This window comes from Rhinolophus hipposideros (assembly GCF_964194185.1).
Source record: "Rhinolophus hipposideros genome assembly, chromosome: 12".
NCBI classification, from domain to species: Eukaryota; Metazoa; Chordata; class Mammalia; order Chiroptera; family Rhinolophidae; genus Rhinolophus; species Rhinolophus hipposideros.
This window is the reverse complement of record NC_138058.1, coordinates 58,332,214-58,347,805: the sequence shown is the minus strand read 5'-3', so window position 1 is coordinate 58,347,805 and position 15,592 is coordinate 58,332,214. Positions and strand designations below refer to the sequence as shown.

The window sequence follows — 15,592 nt, the reverse complement described above, 5'->3', positions numbered from 1 at the left end:
CCAGCATGAGTATGACAATGCTAAACAAATTGCTAGATGAACAGCGTGAAAATGTTAACTTTGTTTTGCTTTGTATCTCTTGGATTTCTAACTTGGAAATTTTTAATTTATTTGCGTACTGCATATCTTTTCTATGGAATTTATAAGTAGATAGGTGATGGGGGGAGGGAAATAACTGAACTAAACACAAATATTTTTCTTTTGAGATGGGAGCAATCGATATGATAGAAGTAGTGATTTTGAGTTTTAACTTTTACTTTTATTCTTATCTTACATATAGACATAGTGGTGATTCATTGTATGTTTATTTAATTTATGTGAATTCAGGTAGAAAGAGTGAAAATAATTGCTCACAGTGTAGGTGATGTATCATCTTTTTCTACTGACTGAGTTTATCCTGGAATGAGTGTGAGATGGGAGACTTGCATTTGCCCTTCCTCAGGTGACGTCTCATTCTTATGTGGCTCTGAGTGAGCGAGCATCTTGCTCTGCTGAGTATGTTTCAAGTATCGTACATGATCTGTAACAACAAGGAAACGTTTAGTGTTTACCTGAAGAAACAGTGATTTCTTTGTTGAGAGATAGTTTTGGCACTTTTTTTTTTAAGATTTTTTTAATTGGGGAAGGGGAAAAGGACTTTATTGGGGAACAGTGTGTACTTCCAGGACTTTTTTTCTAAGTCAAGTTGTTGTCCTTTCAGTCTTTGTTGTTGTGGGTGCCGTTCAGCATCAAGTTGTTCTTTCAGTCTTAGTTGTGGAGGGCGCAGCTCAGCTCCACGTCCAGTTGCCGTTGCTAGTTGCAGGGGGCGCAGCCCACCATCCCTTGCGGGAGTCGAACTGGCAACCTTGTGGTTGAGAGGACGTGCTCCAACCAACTGAGCCATCCGGGAGCTCAGCGGCAGCTCAGCTCAAGGTGCCATGTTCAATTTTAGTTGCAGGGGGCAGAGCCCACCATCCCTTGCGGGACTTGAGGAATTGAACTGGCAGCCTTGTGGTTGAGAGCCCACTGACCCATGTGGGAATCGAACTGGCAGCCTTCAGAGTTAGGAGCATGGAGCTCCAACCACTTGAGCCACCGGGCCGGCCGGCACTTTTTTAAATAGGAATTTTCAATGCTAGTTTTCACGAGACATGATTTTTACCTTAAGTGTTGGGTTTAAACTCTTTAGGATTTGACTTGCCTTGTTCACGCAAGTATCACAGACTTTTTACCACTGTATACGAAGTCTTTTATCATGCTTTGTGCTGGCATTCCTGTCAAAAGCAAGTGGCATTTATGATTAGTATCTTTTGACTTACGATGTGGAAGTACGTTTTTCTAGCAGAGAAGGGAAAGTTAACCTTTGATGAAGTTATAGCTGTTTTATCTCTTTTTTGATGTTGGAAATGGATAGTTGTAGGTTAAGGGATTTTTATTTTTTTTCAATTGGGGAATATCGAGGAACAGCGTGCTATTCCAGGATGTCAAGTCATTGTTTTTCAGTCTAGTTGTGGCGGGTGGCACGGGGGTGAAGCCCACTGGCCCATGTGGGGCTCCAACCAGTGACCTTGGTGTGATGAGCACCATGCTCTAACCTGAGCAAACCGGTCGCCCGGTTAAGGGATTCTATAGTTACGTTAAAGTCTAACATTTTAGTTAACTGTTTAGTAATGATTCCGAAGTGCGTGTTACATTAGATGAGTTTTATTTTTTTCTTTAATCTTTTTCCTCTGCAGAGCGGTGGCCATGACAACAAAGTCAATTGCATACAGTGGCATCAAGAAAATGGCTGTTTGTATAGTTGTTCAGATGATAAGCATATTGTGGAATGGAATACACAGATGTGCAGAGTAAAGTGGTGAGTACCATTGATGGTTCTGTGGTGCTGGAGGTGTAACTTGGTTACGGTTTGGAAATGCATTAGTGTTGGACAAATCAAGACTGTTCTTGTTATAAGTAAAATTTGATATTGGACGTGGTGGGGAATATTGACACTAATAAGGCTGTAGACTGTTCTCGGGGAACATTTAATCAAATTGGGCATGCATGATTGTAATACACAAAACTTAAAGAACGGTACCAAGAGTAAAATAACTGCTCAAGAGATGTCATAAGGTAACTTGTGATTACTGGTCAAGTAAGAAGTCCTGGTGGAAGAGAAGGTATTTCAGTTGGGCCTTTTAGGATAGATAAGCTTTGGATAGAAGAGGGTGGAAGACTCCTTTTGAGGGTGAGGAAAGTAAGGTGGGGAAATGGCCAAGACCAGGAGAAAGGGAAGTGAAAGATTTACTCAGACCTGAGTAGAGTAAGTTAGAGAAGGGGCATACTAGGAGGTTAGGCAGGTAGAGGATATGGGCCAAAGTATCTTAAAAGTCTGGCCTAAAGTGTCATAGATAAAAAATCGCTGGCAACTCTTCTAGTTTAAGCCTGTGATTGGCTGTATAGTAGATGTTCAATAAATGTGGACTGTTGAATGTAGTGAAATTGCTATGTATTAGGTTGGTGCAAAAGTAATTGCAGTTTAAAAGGTTAAAAATAATTGAGCAAAAACCGCAATTACTTTTGCACCAACTAATAGATGAGGATCCTAAAGAGGATAATGATGTCCCCGTCCTACAGCTAATAAGTGGCAGAGGAGTTCTGATCCTACTGTTTTGAATTCTGGTAATGTTTTTCTACTATACTTAAAGTACTTTCTTGGAGTTTTAGATTCTATCTGGTAAGCAGGAGAGAGCCACTGGAGGTCATGTCTTGGGAATCAGTAACCAAATGATGCTTTGGGAAAAAGTAATCTGTCAGCGACATCTAGAATATATGGGAAGAAGCTAGTTCAAAGGCCTTACTGTTCATTTGCTTAGGTTTGTATACGCCTGTCATTTCATTCTCCTGTTGTGTAAATCTTCTCAGTGATTGTTATACACATTCAGTTAATCAGTTTTATTATCTCTTGGAGAAAGTCTCTGCCTTCTCCCAGCTTCTGCTGAACAGGGATTGTCCTGAGATTTCCTTTCACCACCACCATGAAAATTCTCTTGTCAGATGGAGCCTCTATTTCCTGGATCCCATTTTTCTGTTTGTTGGTTTGCTCCTTCCTTTTGGTGAAGCACCCGAATTGGTAGCTTCCTGAGAAGGGGTGTGTGGATGGTAAATTTATTGAGATTTTGCTTGTCCACGAGTATCTTTATTCTTCCCTGACAGTTGATTGATAGTTTTGAGGATATGTAATTTTAGGTTGGAAATAATTTTCTCTCAGGATTTTGAAGCATTGGTTCATTGGTTTGTTTGTTTGTTTGTGTTTTAGCTTTCATTGTTAATTATCCTAGTATCCTAAAATATCTTGTTTTTTTTCTTGAATCAGTGAATTACATTGGCATTCCAGGTGCCACTTATCCTAGAAATTCATGTTCTTCCTTTTTCTTGTACTATATGTTTGGTAATTTCATTTCCTCTGTTTTCTATGTTCTTTCTCTAGTACTCATAGTGTTATTTAGATGTTGCATCACCTGGACTAATTCTTTAAGTTTTATACTTTTTTTCCTCTTAAAATTTTTTCCCTTTTGTTGTTTTCTATTGTTTCATAGGAGATTTTTTCAATTTTATCTTTCAAATCATCTATTGAGTTTTTAAATTTCTCTTAGCAATATTTTTAACTTACAGGAGCTGTTTTTTGTTCTCTGAATATTTTTGTGTTGCATCATGTTTCCTTTATGCATATAATACACCATAACTCTCCGAAAATATTAACTATAGGATTTAAAATTTATTTCTTATGTTTCCTACATCATCTCCCCCTTGAGAATGTGTTTTGATTTTTCTCTGATTTTGGTCTCTGTCTTTCATGTTAAAGGCATTCTTCAAATGACTGGCGATCTTTGGCTGCCTGTTGCTATTGAAAATGAAATATAAAAAATCTGATTGGAAGGACTGGGTGTGTGGCTCAGTTGTTGGGCTTCATTGGTAGAGAGATTGGGAGGCCATCAGATGTCAGTATGTGTAGGTCATTCCTCTGGAACCAGTCATATTTCCCAGAGTGGAATCTTTTGATCTAGTGCTTTTCAAGCTGTAGTGTGCATATACAGTACTGATCTATATATACATACAGATCTGATTTAGTAGGTCCAGGTTGGGGCTTGGAAGTCTGTAATTTTAACAAGTTCTCAGGTGATGCTGATACAGGAGGGTTACACCTTGATTTGCAGAGCTCTTAATGGGGGAGGAGTGTGGAGGGTGTGGTGATGGTATTAGCTCTGTGCTGGCATTTTCATTGCTGAATCAAGAAGCTTGTCAGGGTGGGGAGTATGGCTTCTTATATATGTATCAATTCATGAATGGATGTTGAATAATGAATGTAAGTGAGCCTTGAAGCTGGAGAAATTGATGAGAAATTGTTAACGTTAGGAACTGATGAGGGTAAAGGAAAGATTGTCATACATTATTGCTGCATTTCCTTGATTACTAACTAGCAAGGTTGAGTATTTTCATGTTTATTGATAATTTGTATTTCTTTTGTGAATTGCCTGTTTACATACTTTGTCTTTATTTTGAGTTCTATTTCTTGAACTCGAGCTATTTCTTAAATATAAGGAGTTACTACTTATTCTGAGCATTAGTCTTTTGTTTATAGTATATATCTTGGATATTTTCTCCTAGCCTTGTGCTTTTATTTTAATGACTTATTTTGTAGTACAGACATTTTATTTAATTAAATCAGGCCATTTTTTTCCTTTATGATTCCTGGTTTGTATTTGCTTTGAAAAGGCTTTCTTAACCCCAGGATTGTAAACTGTTCTCCTATATATATATTTTCAATACTTATTTTTAATCAGTAAGTTTGATATGTGTATAGTAGTATAAGGTAGGAGTCTAAGTTTGTTTTTCCAAATGAGTAATTTGATGTCTTCTAGTGTGATTGGCAGAGGAATATATTTTCTTCCACTTTAGCATTAGCTTCTTTTGGCAATAAGATTGCTGCTGTTATTTCTTGATTTATGTGAACAGCTCAGCTTGTTGCCTCTAACAACATTAAAATGTGCAACAAACTGAAAAGACTCATGCTGCTAATCATATCTATACCTAATTTATTTTACCCTATCGGATGGGGCTCATCTGTGTGGATTTGGGATGAAATACTTTTTGGAATGTAGTTTGAGGACTCACTTGTGTTATTAGGTAAATTAGAAGCCAGCCTTCCAGAGCATGTAGGAAACCTGGTGGGAATAGGATGGCTTGCAGAGGTCCAACCAGCATGGTAGTTTGCTGGACGTTAACAGAATCCACCTCATGGATCACAGGATACATAACTACCCATTGTTTTATGTTATACAACTCTTACCCATTTCTTGGTGCCTCTTGAGAATCTTTCCTATCAGGGAGGCTATTATACCTTAGAAATTCGTCCAAGGTTAGTTACCTGACACAAGTTTTTAGGGAATGAAATTTGGCATGGAACCTGTAGGTTGTATTTTTAATGCCTGATTTGGTTTTTGTTACGTTTTTGCTCTGAACAAAGTCTTGTCCTTATTCATTCAGATATTATTGTTTCTCTTCACAATACAGCAAATGGAAAGGCGACAATAGCAGTGTCAGTTCCCTGTGTATCAGTCCAGATGGAAAGATGTTGCTTTCAGCTGGCCGAACAATCAAACTATGGGTTTTGGAGACCAAAGAAGTCTACAGAGTGAGTGAATCAAATTAGTTGTAAGCATAATAGTCATCTGGAGTAAGTGTGAAAAAGGGCAGAAGTCTGAGCCATACAATATTGTTTTAAGAATACAGATTCTTTTTTTTTTTCAAGCACATCAAATAGTAGAAATAAAAGTTAGCCTCAAATCTGGTTTGTTGATGTTAAATATGGTTAACATGATGTTAAATCTGGTTTGTTGATGTTAAATATTAAATAGGTTAAATATTAACTAGACATGTTTACTTCATATGTATTGGAAAAATGAATAGAACAGGTAAGTGGAATTTGAAATAAAAATCTTTACTATGTAGTGATTGTAGTGATTTTGATTTCTAGCTTGCATCCATCATTTGGTCCCCTTGCTTAACTGTGGAGATTTAATACACATTAGATTCTGAGTGTGCTCGGTGTTACTGATCTTTTGGTGCTGTGATGATGCCCTAAAATTGTGGTTTCGACTCACTGAGAGTAAAATGAAGACCTACAATTCCTTGGCTGTGTCTGAGCACCCCTGTACAAATGGATAGAATTAAGTGAATATTTCACTCAAAAATGGAAGAAATACAGGTTGTGGGGTAGGGTCACAGGAGTTAGAAGGAACATCTTAATTTTCGATATTTTCAGCTGTGGAGTTTTTAAGAAGTGAGAAGAATATAGCACAAATAACCTTAGTTTAAAATTAAATTTGTCACCTTTAGTCTGGAGCTCTGATTTCAGAAATGTCTCAAATATATCTTGTACATATCGACTCTTAATTTTTGTTACTGTTTTGTATTCCTCTTCTAATGCGATGTAACTTTTTTAGCACTTCACAGGACATGCAACTCCAGTTTCATCACTTATGTTCACCACTATCAGACCTCCTAATGAGAACCAACCCTTTGATGGAATTACGGGTCTCTATTTTCTGTCTGGAGCAGTACATGACCGGTTACTTAATGTCTGGTACGTAGTCTTGGATTGGGGAGATAGCTTTGCCTTGAAAGAATCTTGTCACATATTATATGGTTAATATTATAAATGAGGAGTAAGAAACTTGCTTTATTGTATTTGTTATATTAAGATTGACTTGTAATGAAGAATTGAACCTGTCTTAAGAAACATGTATATCAGAAAAATTTCAGAGCATTACATGGTAGAACCTCATTCTTGCTTGTTTAGAGGTACAGTGGGCTGAATGTTTTTGTGACTAGGTAATTTAAAAATAACCTTTTAAAAAAAATTTCAAGAAAATCTCTAATATTGTTGAAATAGATGACTACTGGGTTAGAGCAGTCTATTTACTGACTGATGGTTACTGAGGACATTAATTTCCTTGGCTGTGTCTCAGGATCCCAGCAGCATTTTTTTTGCGGGGGGGAGGCAATAGTTGCTGTTACTAATTCCTTTTGAAACTACTTTTAAAAGTAAAAATTAATTTGGTATTAAAGGCCATCAAAAAATTTTTAAATTTAAGAAGTATAAGAAATTTCTTGGATTTTATGACAACTTTTTTTAAAAACCTGATCATGGACAAAATAGAGATTTAAGATATAGAAGTAGTTTCTCATCCTAGTAATCAGTTGTTGAGCATGTTCTTGACCATATAAAATTAACTGAATTTATGCCAAATAATACTCAGATAGATGTGGGACTCATCAAAATATGTATTCCTTAAAGTAGTCGTGTGCAGAAAGGCTTATGAGACCACATGTAGACCTGTTCACCTTCAAACCATCCACTAAGCTGTAGTTCCTAATTATGCATTTTATAATCTGATTGCATTAGTTTTTTTATTCTGTATCTGATATTTGAAGAGTACCTGTTGGGATGATTTTAGTTCTAGAGGGGTTAACATTTACATAAAAAATTAGTAACGCCAAGAAGCTAAAATCTGCCACCAAAGTCTTCCGACATTACTGAGCTGCTTCTGTCTTAATGCTTCACCTCTTTGGCTCCCTAGACCTAAAGGCTTCTGGCTACAAAATTTCTATAGAAGAGAAGGTGATTTCTGTTGTCTTAAGATTCTGAAAATAGTACGTGTATGCCTGGGAGCTTCCTAGTAACAGAGGAGTAAACTTAAAAAACAAAAACTCACATTGAAAGGCTGACCAAAAAGGCCATTTATGAACATTTTGTGTTTTCTTTATTTTAATTGGGGAATATTGGGGAACAGTGTGTTTCTCCAGGGCCCATCAGCTCCAAGTCCAGTCGCCGTTTTCAATCTTAGCTGTAAGGGGCACAGCCCACCATCCCATGTGGTAATTGAACCTGCAACCTTGTTAAAAGCTCTGCTCTAAACCAACTGAGCCATCCGGCCTTCCCAAAATTTTGTGTTTTAGTAGATGAGCAAGCCTAAAGTTCTCTGATAATTAGCACTGAAAGACACATTTCTGTAAGGAAGTAACATTTTTGAAGGCCTTTTGCTGCTGAATGAAGGCTTAAACCCTTTTATGTTACTGTAAGACAATGCTATCTCCTGTTGATGGGCTAAGACAGCAATTTTTTCTGTATATAGTGGTCTGATAGCAGTGATTTTGAACATGTATAGTATAAATGACTTTAGGTTAAAATGAATCTTGTTTTATTAAGAATTTATTGTGCGTGAAATATTTAGAATTTGTCATATCAACTATTATCTAGACGAAGTATTGATACTGTCTACTGGTCAATGCATAAAGTTTCATTAGTTAATAAAAACTGATTATGCATTGTGTTTGTAAATCATATGTTTGTTACTCTGTTGCTCAGTCTTTATTTTTTTGTGTATAGATTTTCTTTAAAAAGCTTTGTTGAAGTATAAATGACATAATAAATGCACATATTCAAAGCATACAGTTTGATAAGTTTTGATAAATGCATAAATCCCTGAAAACCACAATCAAGACAGTGACCATGTACATGGCTCCCAAGAGTATCTTCATGTCCCTTCATAATCCCCCTCCCCACCCTAGTCTCTAGGCTATTGACATGTTTGGGACAAATAAAGCTGTTGTGGACATTTGTATACAAGTCTTTGTATGGAGGTATCATTTCTTTTGGGTAAATATGTAAGAGTGCAGTGGATGGATCATATGATTGGTATATATTTAACTTTTTAAGAAATTGCCAAATTTTTTCAAAGTGGGTGTTCCACTTTACATTCCCACCAGCTGCATATAAGTGCTAATTCCTTTACATCCTCAACAACACTTGATGTGGTCATTTAACTATAGCCATTCTAATAGGTGTGTAGTGGTATCACAGTGTGGTTTTATATGCCGTTTCCCTAATGGCTATTGATGCTGAGAGTCTTTCATGTACTTGTTTGCTATCTGGATATGTTCTTTGATGAAGTGTATGTTCATATATTTTGGCCTATTTTTTAATTAGTTTATCTTCTTGAGTTTTGACAGTTCTGTATATATTGAGTATAAATCCATTATCAGGTGTATGTTTCGCAAATATTTTCTCCCAAGTCCATGGTTTTTAATTTTAAGGAAGTCCAGATGTTTAGAAATCTTCGCTTAACCCAAGGTCACAAAGGTTTTGTCCTGGGAGTTTTATAGTTTTAGGTCTTGCATTTGGTTCTGTGATCTGTTTTGAGTTCATACGTATGTATGGTGTAAGGAATAGATTAACGTTCATGTTTTTTGCATTATGGACATCCAGTGGTTCCAGTAGCAAGTGTTGAAAAGACATCTCTAGTGAATTGGTTTTGCATGTATACATGTACATACACATATAGTTCATTCTTGTTATTCGCTGTAGTTACATTGTGTAAAGTTCTCATGAGCACTGATTTAGTGATACTGAACTATTGCTCCTTGAGGAAATACAGGGTTAGGTTTTCGCTTTAGTGTGCTTCCCAGAAGTTGGGTTTTACAAATTGAAACCTCCAACAGCAAAAAGATTAGGAGCTGCTTTTTTGCCATAATTGCTTTATTGTGGTGTTCTGGAAGCAAACTCGTAGTGTCTCTGAGGTGTGCCCCTATATATTGTTGGTTGACTCAGGTCAGAACAGTGCTTAATCTAACACAAACATTTTCTCCATAATGCACATCACAGCTTTTTTGCTCTTAGGAACACTAGGCAGCACTTCAGTACTACACTTGGGGCCCATTTTAAACAGTGAAATCACCAAAAAGCATAAAAGCAAAAAGACATAGCACTAAATAGACCACAAAAAGAATATTTGTATTAATAGTATGAGAGCTGAACTATGAAGGCAGAGCATGCATAGCCTTGTTTAACTTCGGGTTGGGCGACTCATATTTTTTGCTACTCTGTTAAACACCATGAAAGCTCCACAAATACTGATTTTTGGGGTTTACAAATAAATTTTCGCAAGTAGGTGAATTCTCAAAGAAGGAATCAACAAATAATGAGCGTCATTTGTGTGTGTGTATATAAGTAAATGCCTGTTTCTGGACTCTTTTCATTATTGCTAGGATGTAAGCTCCTGAAATTAATCTGTAGATTCAATGCAAACCTAGTCAGAATCCCAGCAGACTCTTTAGAAATCGATAATCTGATTTTAAAATTCAAATGGAAATACAAAGGGCATAGATAGCCAGACCAAATTTGAAAAAGAAAAAAGTTGGAGGACTCATTGTCTGATTTCAAGATTTGTAAACTGCAAGTAGTATTGGCATCAGGTGGGCGGATAGATAATGGAGAAGAATAGAGAATGTTACTGATTGTTTAAATTTGCCACAATGCATTACTGCTTTCTCTTTTCCCATGCAGCCATGTTATATCATAGTATACGAGTACTTCCCTTATTTTGATCTTTGGTCACCTTATTTAGCTTTCAAAAGATGAAAAAACTGTTGGGAATATAATGCTGTGACTCCCTTTTGGTGTTTGCTGTGTAATCATTGGTTTTGTCATCTAGGCAGGTCCGGTCAGAAAACAAAGAAAAGAATGCAGTGATGTCTTTCACAGTTACGGATGAACCTGTCTATATTGACTTGACTTTGTCAGAAAACAGAGAAGAGGTAAATGGCTCAATTTTTGAGAATTTGTTTTTGGATTTCACAAATAGTATTTTTTAAATGGGGATTTTGATGATTTAATGATGCAGGAAAGAGAGGACATGGGGGAGGAAGAATAAAATATAATAAAGATCTCCTTAGATTGTTGGAAGTAACCATTAGGTCACTGCGGTTGAGCTCTGAGAGGAAGGGACAGGGCACAATGGCATTTTCAGCAATCCTGGCCTACCAGTTTCCTGTCGTCAGCCTCTGCATTTGGTAGTGACTTCATTCATCCAGCTTCCAGGCTGCATTATCCTGGGCTGTGTTATCTTCTTGGCCTAAACTTATAAGCTTGACAACAACAACTCGAATTGTGATTTTGGAGACAGTAATTATTTTTAAATGCAACAATTGTGACCCTTGCTGTTGTCACTTTTTCTCTGGTTATTTAAAGGCGTGGGGGAGGATAGTTAAAGTTTCATAAGTGTATTATGAAAGTAATTATCCATTAGAGTAGACTGAAGTATATTACATGTTAGAGTAATCAGTTACATTTTCCTTTTAGCCTGTCAAGTTAGCTGTTGTTTGCAGAGATGGTCAAGTTCATCTTTTTGAACACATATTAAATGGGTAAGTAAGAAGTCTCTCAAGTCAGAAATTTATTTCCTTCCCTGGCTTGTCTTTATGCTCCCACTTCAATATTCTTTGAATTATATTACTGCACAGTAAATGTTGGTAGTTTTAACCATAAATTTTAAAAGAAAGGGTTCAATTGGGGAGTTTTCCTTGTGGACTTTGGTGAAGCTTAACTTCTAACCTTGATGGTGCTCCTTATTGATCAGTGACCCTCGGCAATGCTAGTGTTTTGGTGGACAGAGGGGAGTGTTGCTGGTAGGATGTGTAGTAGTCATAGCTGCAGGGTCCGTAAAGTAAGGGCTGGAAGCCAACTATTTGACCCTTTATAGAAAATTTGCCAATCCTTGCTATATATATGTGTGTGTGTATATATGTACACACACGTATATATGTGTATATGTACGTGTGTATGTATATACACACACACTATAAACATGTTCTGAGAGTCAATCATGTGCAGTTATGTTAAACTTCAAAATAGTTTCAACTTTCTATTGTTAGTTGGTTATCTTTCCTTTTATAATCCTAGTATAGTAATTTATTTAAATATGAACTAATTGTGAAAGCAGTATACACTTACTTTAAAACATTCAGGATGCAGGATACATAGTCCCAAATCTGCCTCCATTGAGTTCTCCCTACAAATAACTAGTAACATTTTGGTGTGTAACACTTAATGCCTTTATGTACATCGTCATGTCATACCGGTGTGTGGAATGTATGATAGAAGGTCCAGAAGGAGTGGACCACTCTGTGAGGACTTGGGCATTTCTTGGGCAACAGTAAGTCATTGAAGGATTTTAAGCAGAGGATTGATGGGATTTGACCTAAGTTTTAAGACACTAGGTTTTAAGTGATTCTGTCTGATGTGTTGAGAATAGACTACAGAGGAGTAAGGGCCAAAGCAGAGGCCAAATATCCTAGATAAAGATGGTTTTATAGTCAGGATACTAGGAGGGTGAGTTGGAAAGACAGAGATGGTGCTTATTTATAATTGAGGTTGTGGAGGTTGTGTACTTATTGGTGACGATGTCTGTGGTCTGAGCAATGCGTGGCTCACTGCAAGATGCGGTTGTGGGAGGGAGGAAGGTTAAGGAGCTGAGAAGACGGCGACAGAAGAATCATCGACCAGCAGCTGAATATGGAAACTATTATGAAGGGAATTCCTCAGGAGTAGTGTTGGCCAGAATGACCCTGAGCATCTCAAACCTTTTAAGAAATGTGGGGGAGTGACTCAGGTCATTGGATGACAGCAGGGGGAGGGTAGCTGGTATCTGGTGACAACAGTTTCAAAGATTTTAGAGGTGAAGGAGGGAGAGAGACTATTTGTCATGAAGTGTTAAGAACAAAGAGCACATTAAATCATATCCAAGGCCTCTGGCACAAAGGATGTTGGGGGGAAACATCTACAGCTTTGAGAGGGCCACCATGATGAGCCAGCATAGAGCAAAAAGGTGAAGAGAGTACTTAGAGAAGAAATTGAGGATATAGTTTTGTCGATTATATTTTACTGGTAATTTTGCTCCTGGAACTACGTTGCAGAGGTCATAGTAGGCCTTCGGGAGTTGGGCACAATTAGAGATGGGGCTGATTGGAATAGGGCGTGTACAGAGCCATTTGGAGCTGAAGCCCAGGGTGGTGGGAGAGCCCTTGGGAGTTTGGGGCCTTTTGTAGGGGTTGACGAAGTGGGATAGAAGGGCAGATGGGGCAAAAAGCAGATTTGGGTGGTTAGGTCTTGAGTGTTGGTGGGGGTGGGGATAGATGCAATCTCGCCTGGAACACTAGTGCTCTGGGGCCCTGGTCTCCCCTGATGGAAGAGTGGAGGCCAGAGGAGGGTCACATTTCATGCCAACTTCAAAGAATTAGTATGAGATGTTGCTATTTCAGATTTTCTAATTTAATTTTTTTCCTTTTTAGATACTGCAAAAAACCTTTGACTTCAAACTGCACAATTCAGATAGTGACACCTGGGAAAGGCAAGAAATCAACACCAAAACCCATCCCTATTCTAGCAGCTGGGTTTTGCTCAGACAAAATGTCCTTGTTGCTTGTATATGGCAATTGGTTTCAGCCCACCATTGAGCGAGTGGTACGTAGAAGGTGCTCTGCAGTAAACAGTGTCAGCATGTCTGTGGAAAGGAAGGTTTTAAAGCGATGCATTGGCCTGCTTTGGTGGAATACTTCCAGAGTCACATGTTCCCTGAAGAACGTTTTTCACTGGGTGCTTTAGTTTATGAGAACTCTATGTATAATTTACCTACACCAGTATATCCAAAATATTTTAATGCTTAGTGAATATAAAGGATGACTTGAGATGTTTGATTCTCACTCCTCCTCTATTTGGTGTATGTCTTTGAAATACTTTTCACTCACCAGCACATCGATTTGGCCTGGCCACATTTAAAGTGCTCCATTTTGGTCAGCACTGGTATGGGTGAATTTTGCTCAACTACCCAGAAGATAAATCTTAATAAAATAGCCCTTAGTAGTGGCACCCATGAATTTTCTAAGTGAAAATGTAATGGGCGGGTGCAGTGATTTAAGTTTTTTGATTACAGAAGTTTCTAAGGAAACTTGGTGAATTTTTATGAACATGTCCAATAAAGCAGTTTCTTAAGCCAGCATTTATAATACGTTTACTCGGTAAGGCCCTTAGAGGCTATGAGCGGAATATTACATACCCAAGCAAGCTCTTGTTGAGTTTATTTAAAAACACTTTTTACTTTTTAAAGATTTAATACATAGATTTAGTTCAATAAAAAAAAAAGTGTTAAGTTGTAGAAATGTCTCCTTGTCATTTGTGGACCCTCCTAACCCTCTTCTCCAGATGCAGCCATTGTTTCTCCTTTCTTTTGTGTCCTTCCAGATGCGGCTTGATTAGATAGGCATAGAAAATTACATACAAACGTAAAGTGGTGTGGATATGGCTGCATCTACTTTCCCCGCTGTTTAATAGCGTATCAGGACAGAGAGATCCACCTTTGTCAGAGCATTTTGTTCATTAGAGGTGCTGTTTTTGACTGGCGTGTAGTGGAAAGTTTAGTAGGAAATTTTAGGATAGGACCATTCTTTTTTTAGCATAGATTAATTCTTAAAGGGTGATGAACAGATACCATGTTTCCCCGAAAATAAGACCTAGCCGGACAGTCAGTTCTAATGCGTGTTGGAGCAAAAATTAATATAAGACCTGGTATTATATATTATTTATGTTATGTTACATTTTACCGGGTCATATATTAATTTCTGCTCCAAAAGACACGTAAGAGCGGATTGTCCAGCTAGGTCTTATTTTGGGGGAAACGGTATGTTTACTTTAAAACCTGTTATATTTTAAAAATCTGTAAAACTGTACATGTGAAAAATTGGAGCAGTTCATAAGTGAACAAAGTAGACATGCCTAGTATCTTCACAGTTTACCCTCAGTGCTCTTGGTCTGAGTGGTGATTAGTCTGAGTGGCTACCAGTTTTGTATGAAAGTCTTTCACACTGTTCTGTATTTTTATAAAAATGTACAAGTAGGCATTTGTTTTTATTCTTATGCTCAATTTCTTTGTTTGACACTTTCTCCCTCCCCCCCCTCCATGTCCCCTTTAAAATTATATTCCCAGGCTTTAAATTCCAAAGAACCTCATATGTGTTTAGTAAGAGATATTTCAAACTGCTGGGCTCCAAAAGTAGAAACGGCTGTAACCAAGGTGAGTGCATTGCATACTAGACGTTGAGGGAAAAAAGAGATTTGGGTGAATTGAATTATTGTGTAATATTACGATTAGATTCTTTATTTTAATATCCTCTGTGATTTTAACAAATTTTGTGGGATTAAGTTTTAGATATCAAGACTATAAAACTAAAACTGTTTGTTTCTGTTCTCTTGACTTGTTGAATTAATGAGTGAATAGATGCCTAGAAGTTCAACACCTTAGGGTTAGTTCTTACTGCCCCCCCCATGCATGACCATTGAATAAATAGGAAATTTGTGAATTATTTTTCCAGTTTCAGACTTAAAGGAACATAACTTTGTTAAGAGGAATGCTGTATTTCAGGGTGGAATAAAACCTAAAACCATGATGGGGCTGAAATTTAATACCATATGTAAAAGCATTGCCATTTTGCTTTATTTTGAATATAATGTGGCATCTACATGTAGGTATCATATGTTTGGCAGTTTAATGAGAAAAGGAAAGTCACGACATTGTTATGATGACATCCGTATGGTTTCATTTCTGGCTGAGTTTCAGAGATGACACCTTTCTGTTGGCTGAGCATTTCTGGCAAAGATTGATTACTGGGGATGGTTGTAAAATGTATAACAACACTCTTTAACCTTTTTTAAGTCAGTGTGTCCTTGTGAAATCTG

General features: G+C 37.3%; 1 protein-coding gene across 7 annotated transcripts in view; it reads left to right on the top strand.

Moving 5' to 3' along the window:
• The window catches only part of WDR43 (WD repeat domain 43), a 50,553-nt gene that overhangs the window by 18,736 nt on the left and 16,225 nt on the right, over nucleotides 1-15,592 (top strand). For all 7 annotated transcript variants that reach the window (XM_081068783.1, XM_081068782.1, XM_081068785.1 and 4 more), the window contains 7 exons: nucleotides 1,716-1,837; nucleotides 5,536-5,656; nucleotides 6,468-6,607; nucleotides 10,518-10,620; nucleotides 11,165-11,229; nucleotides 13,153-13,324; nucleotides 14,844-14,930. In XM_081068783.1, coding sequence (XP_080924909.1) covers nucleotides 1,716-1,837; nucleotides 5,536-5,656; nucleotides 6,468-6,607; nucleotides 10,518-10,620; nucleotides 11,165-11,229; nucleotides 13,153-13,324; nucleotides 14,844-14,930 — 810 coding nt within the window. The remainder of the gene's footprint in view (nucleotides 1-1,715; nucleotides 1,838-5,535; nucleotides 5,657-6,467; nucleotides 6,608-10,517; nucleotides 10,621-11,164; nucleotides 11,230-13,152; nucleotides 13,325-14,843; nucleotides 14,931-15,592) is intronic.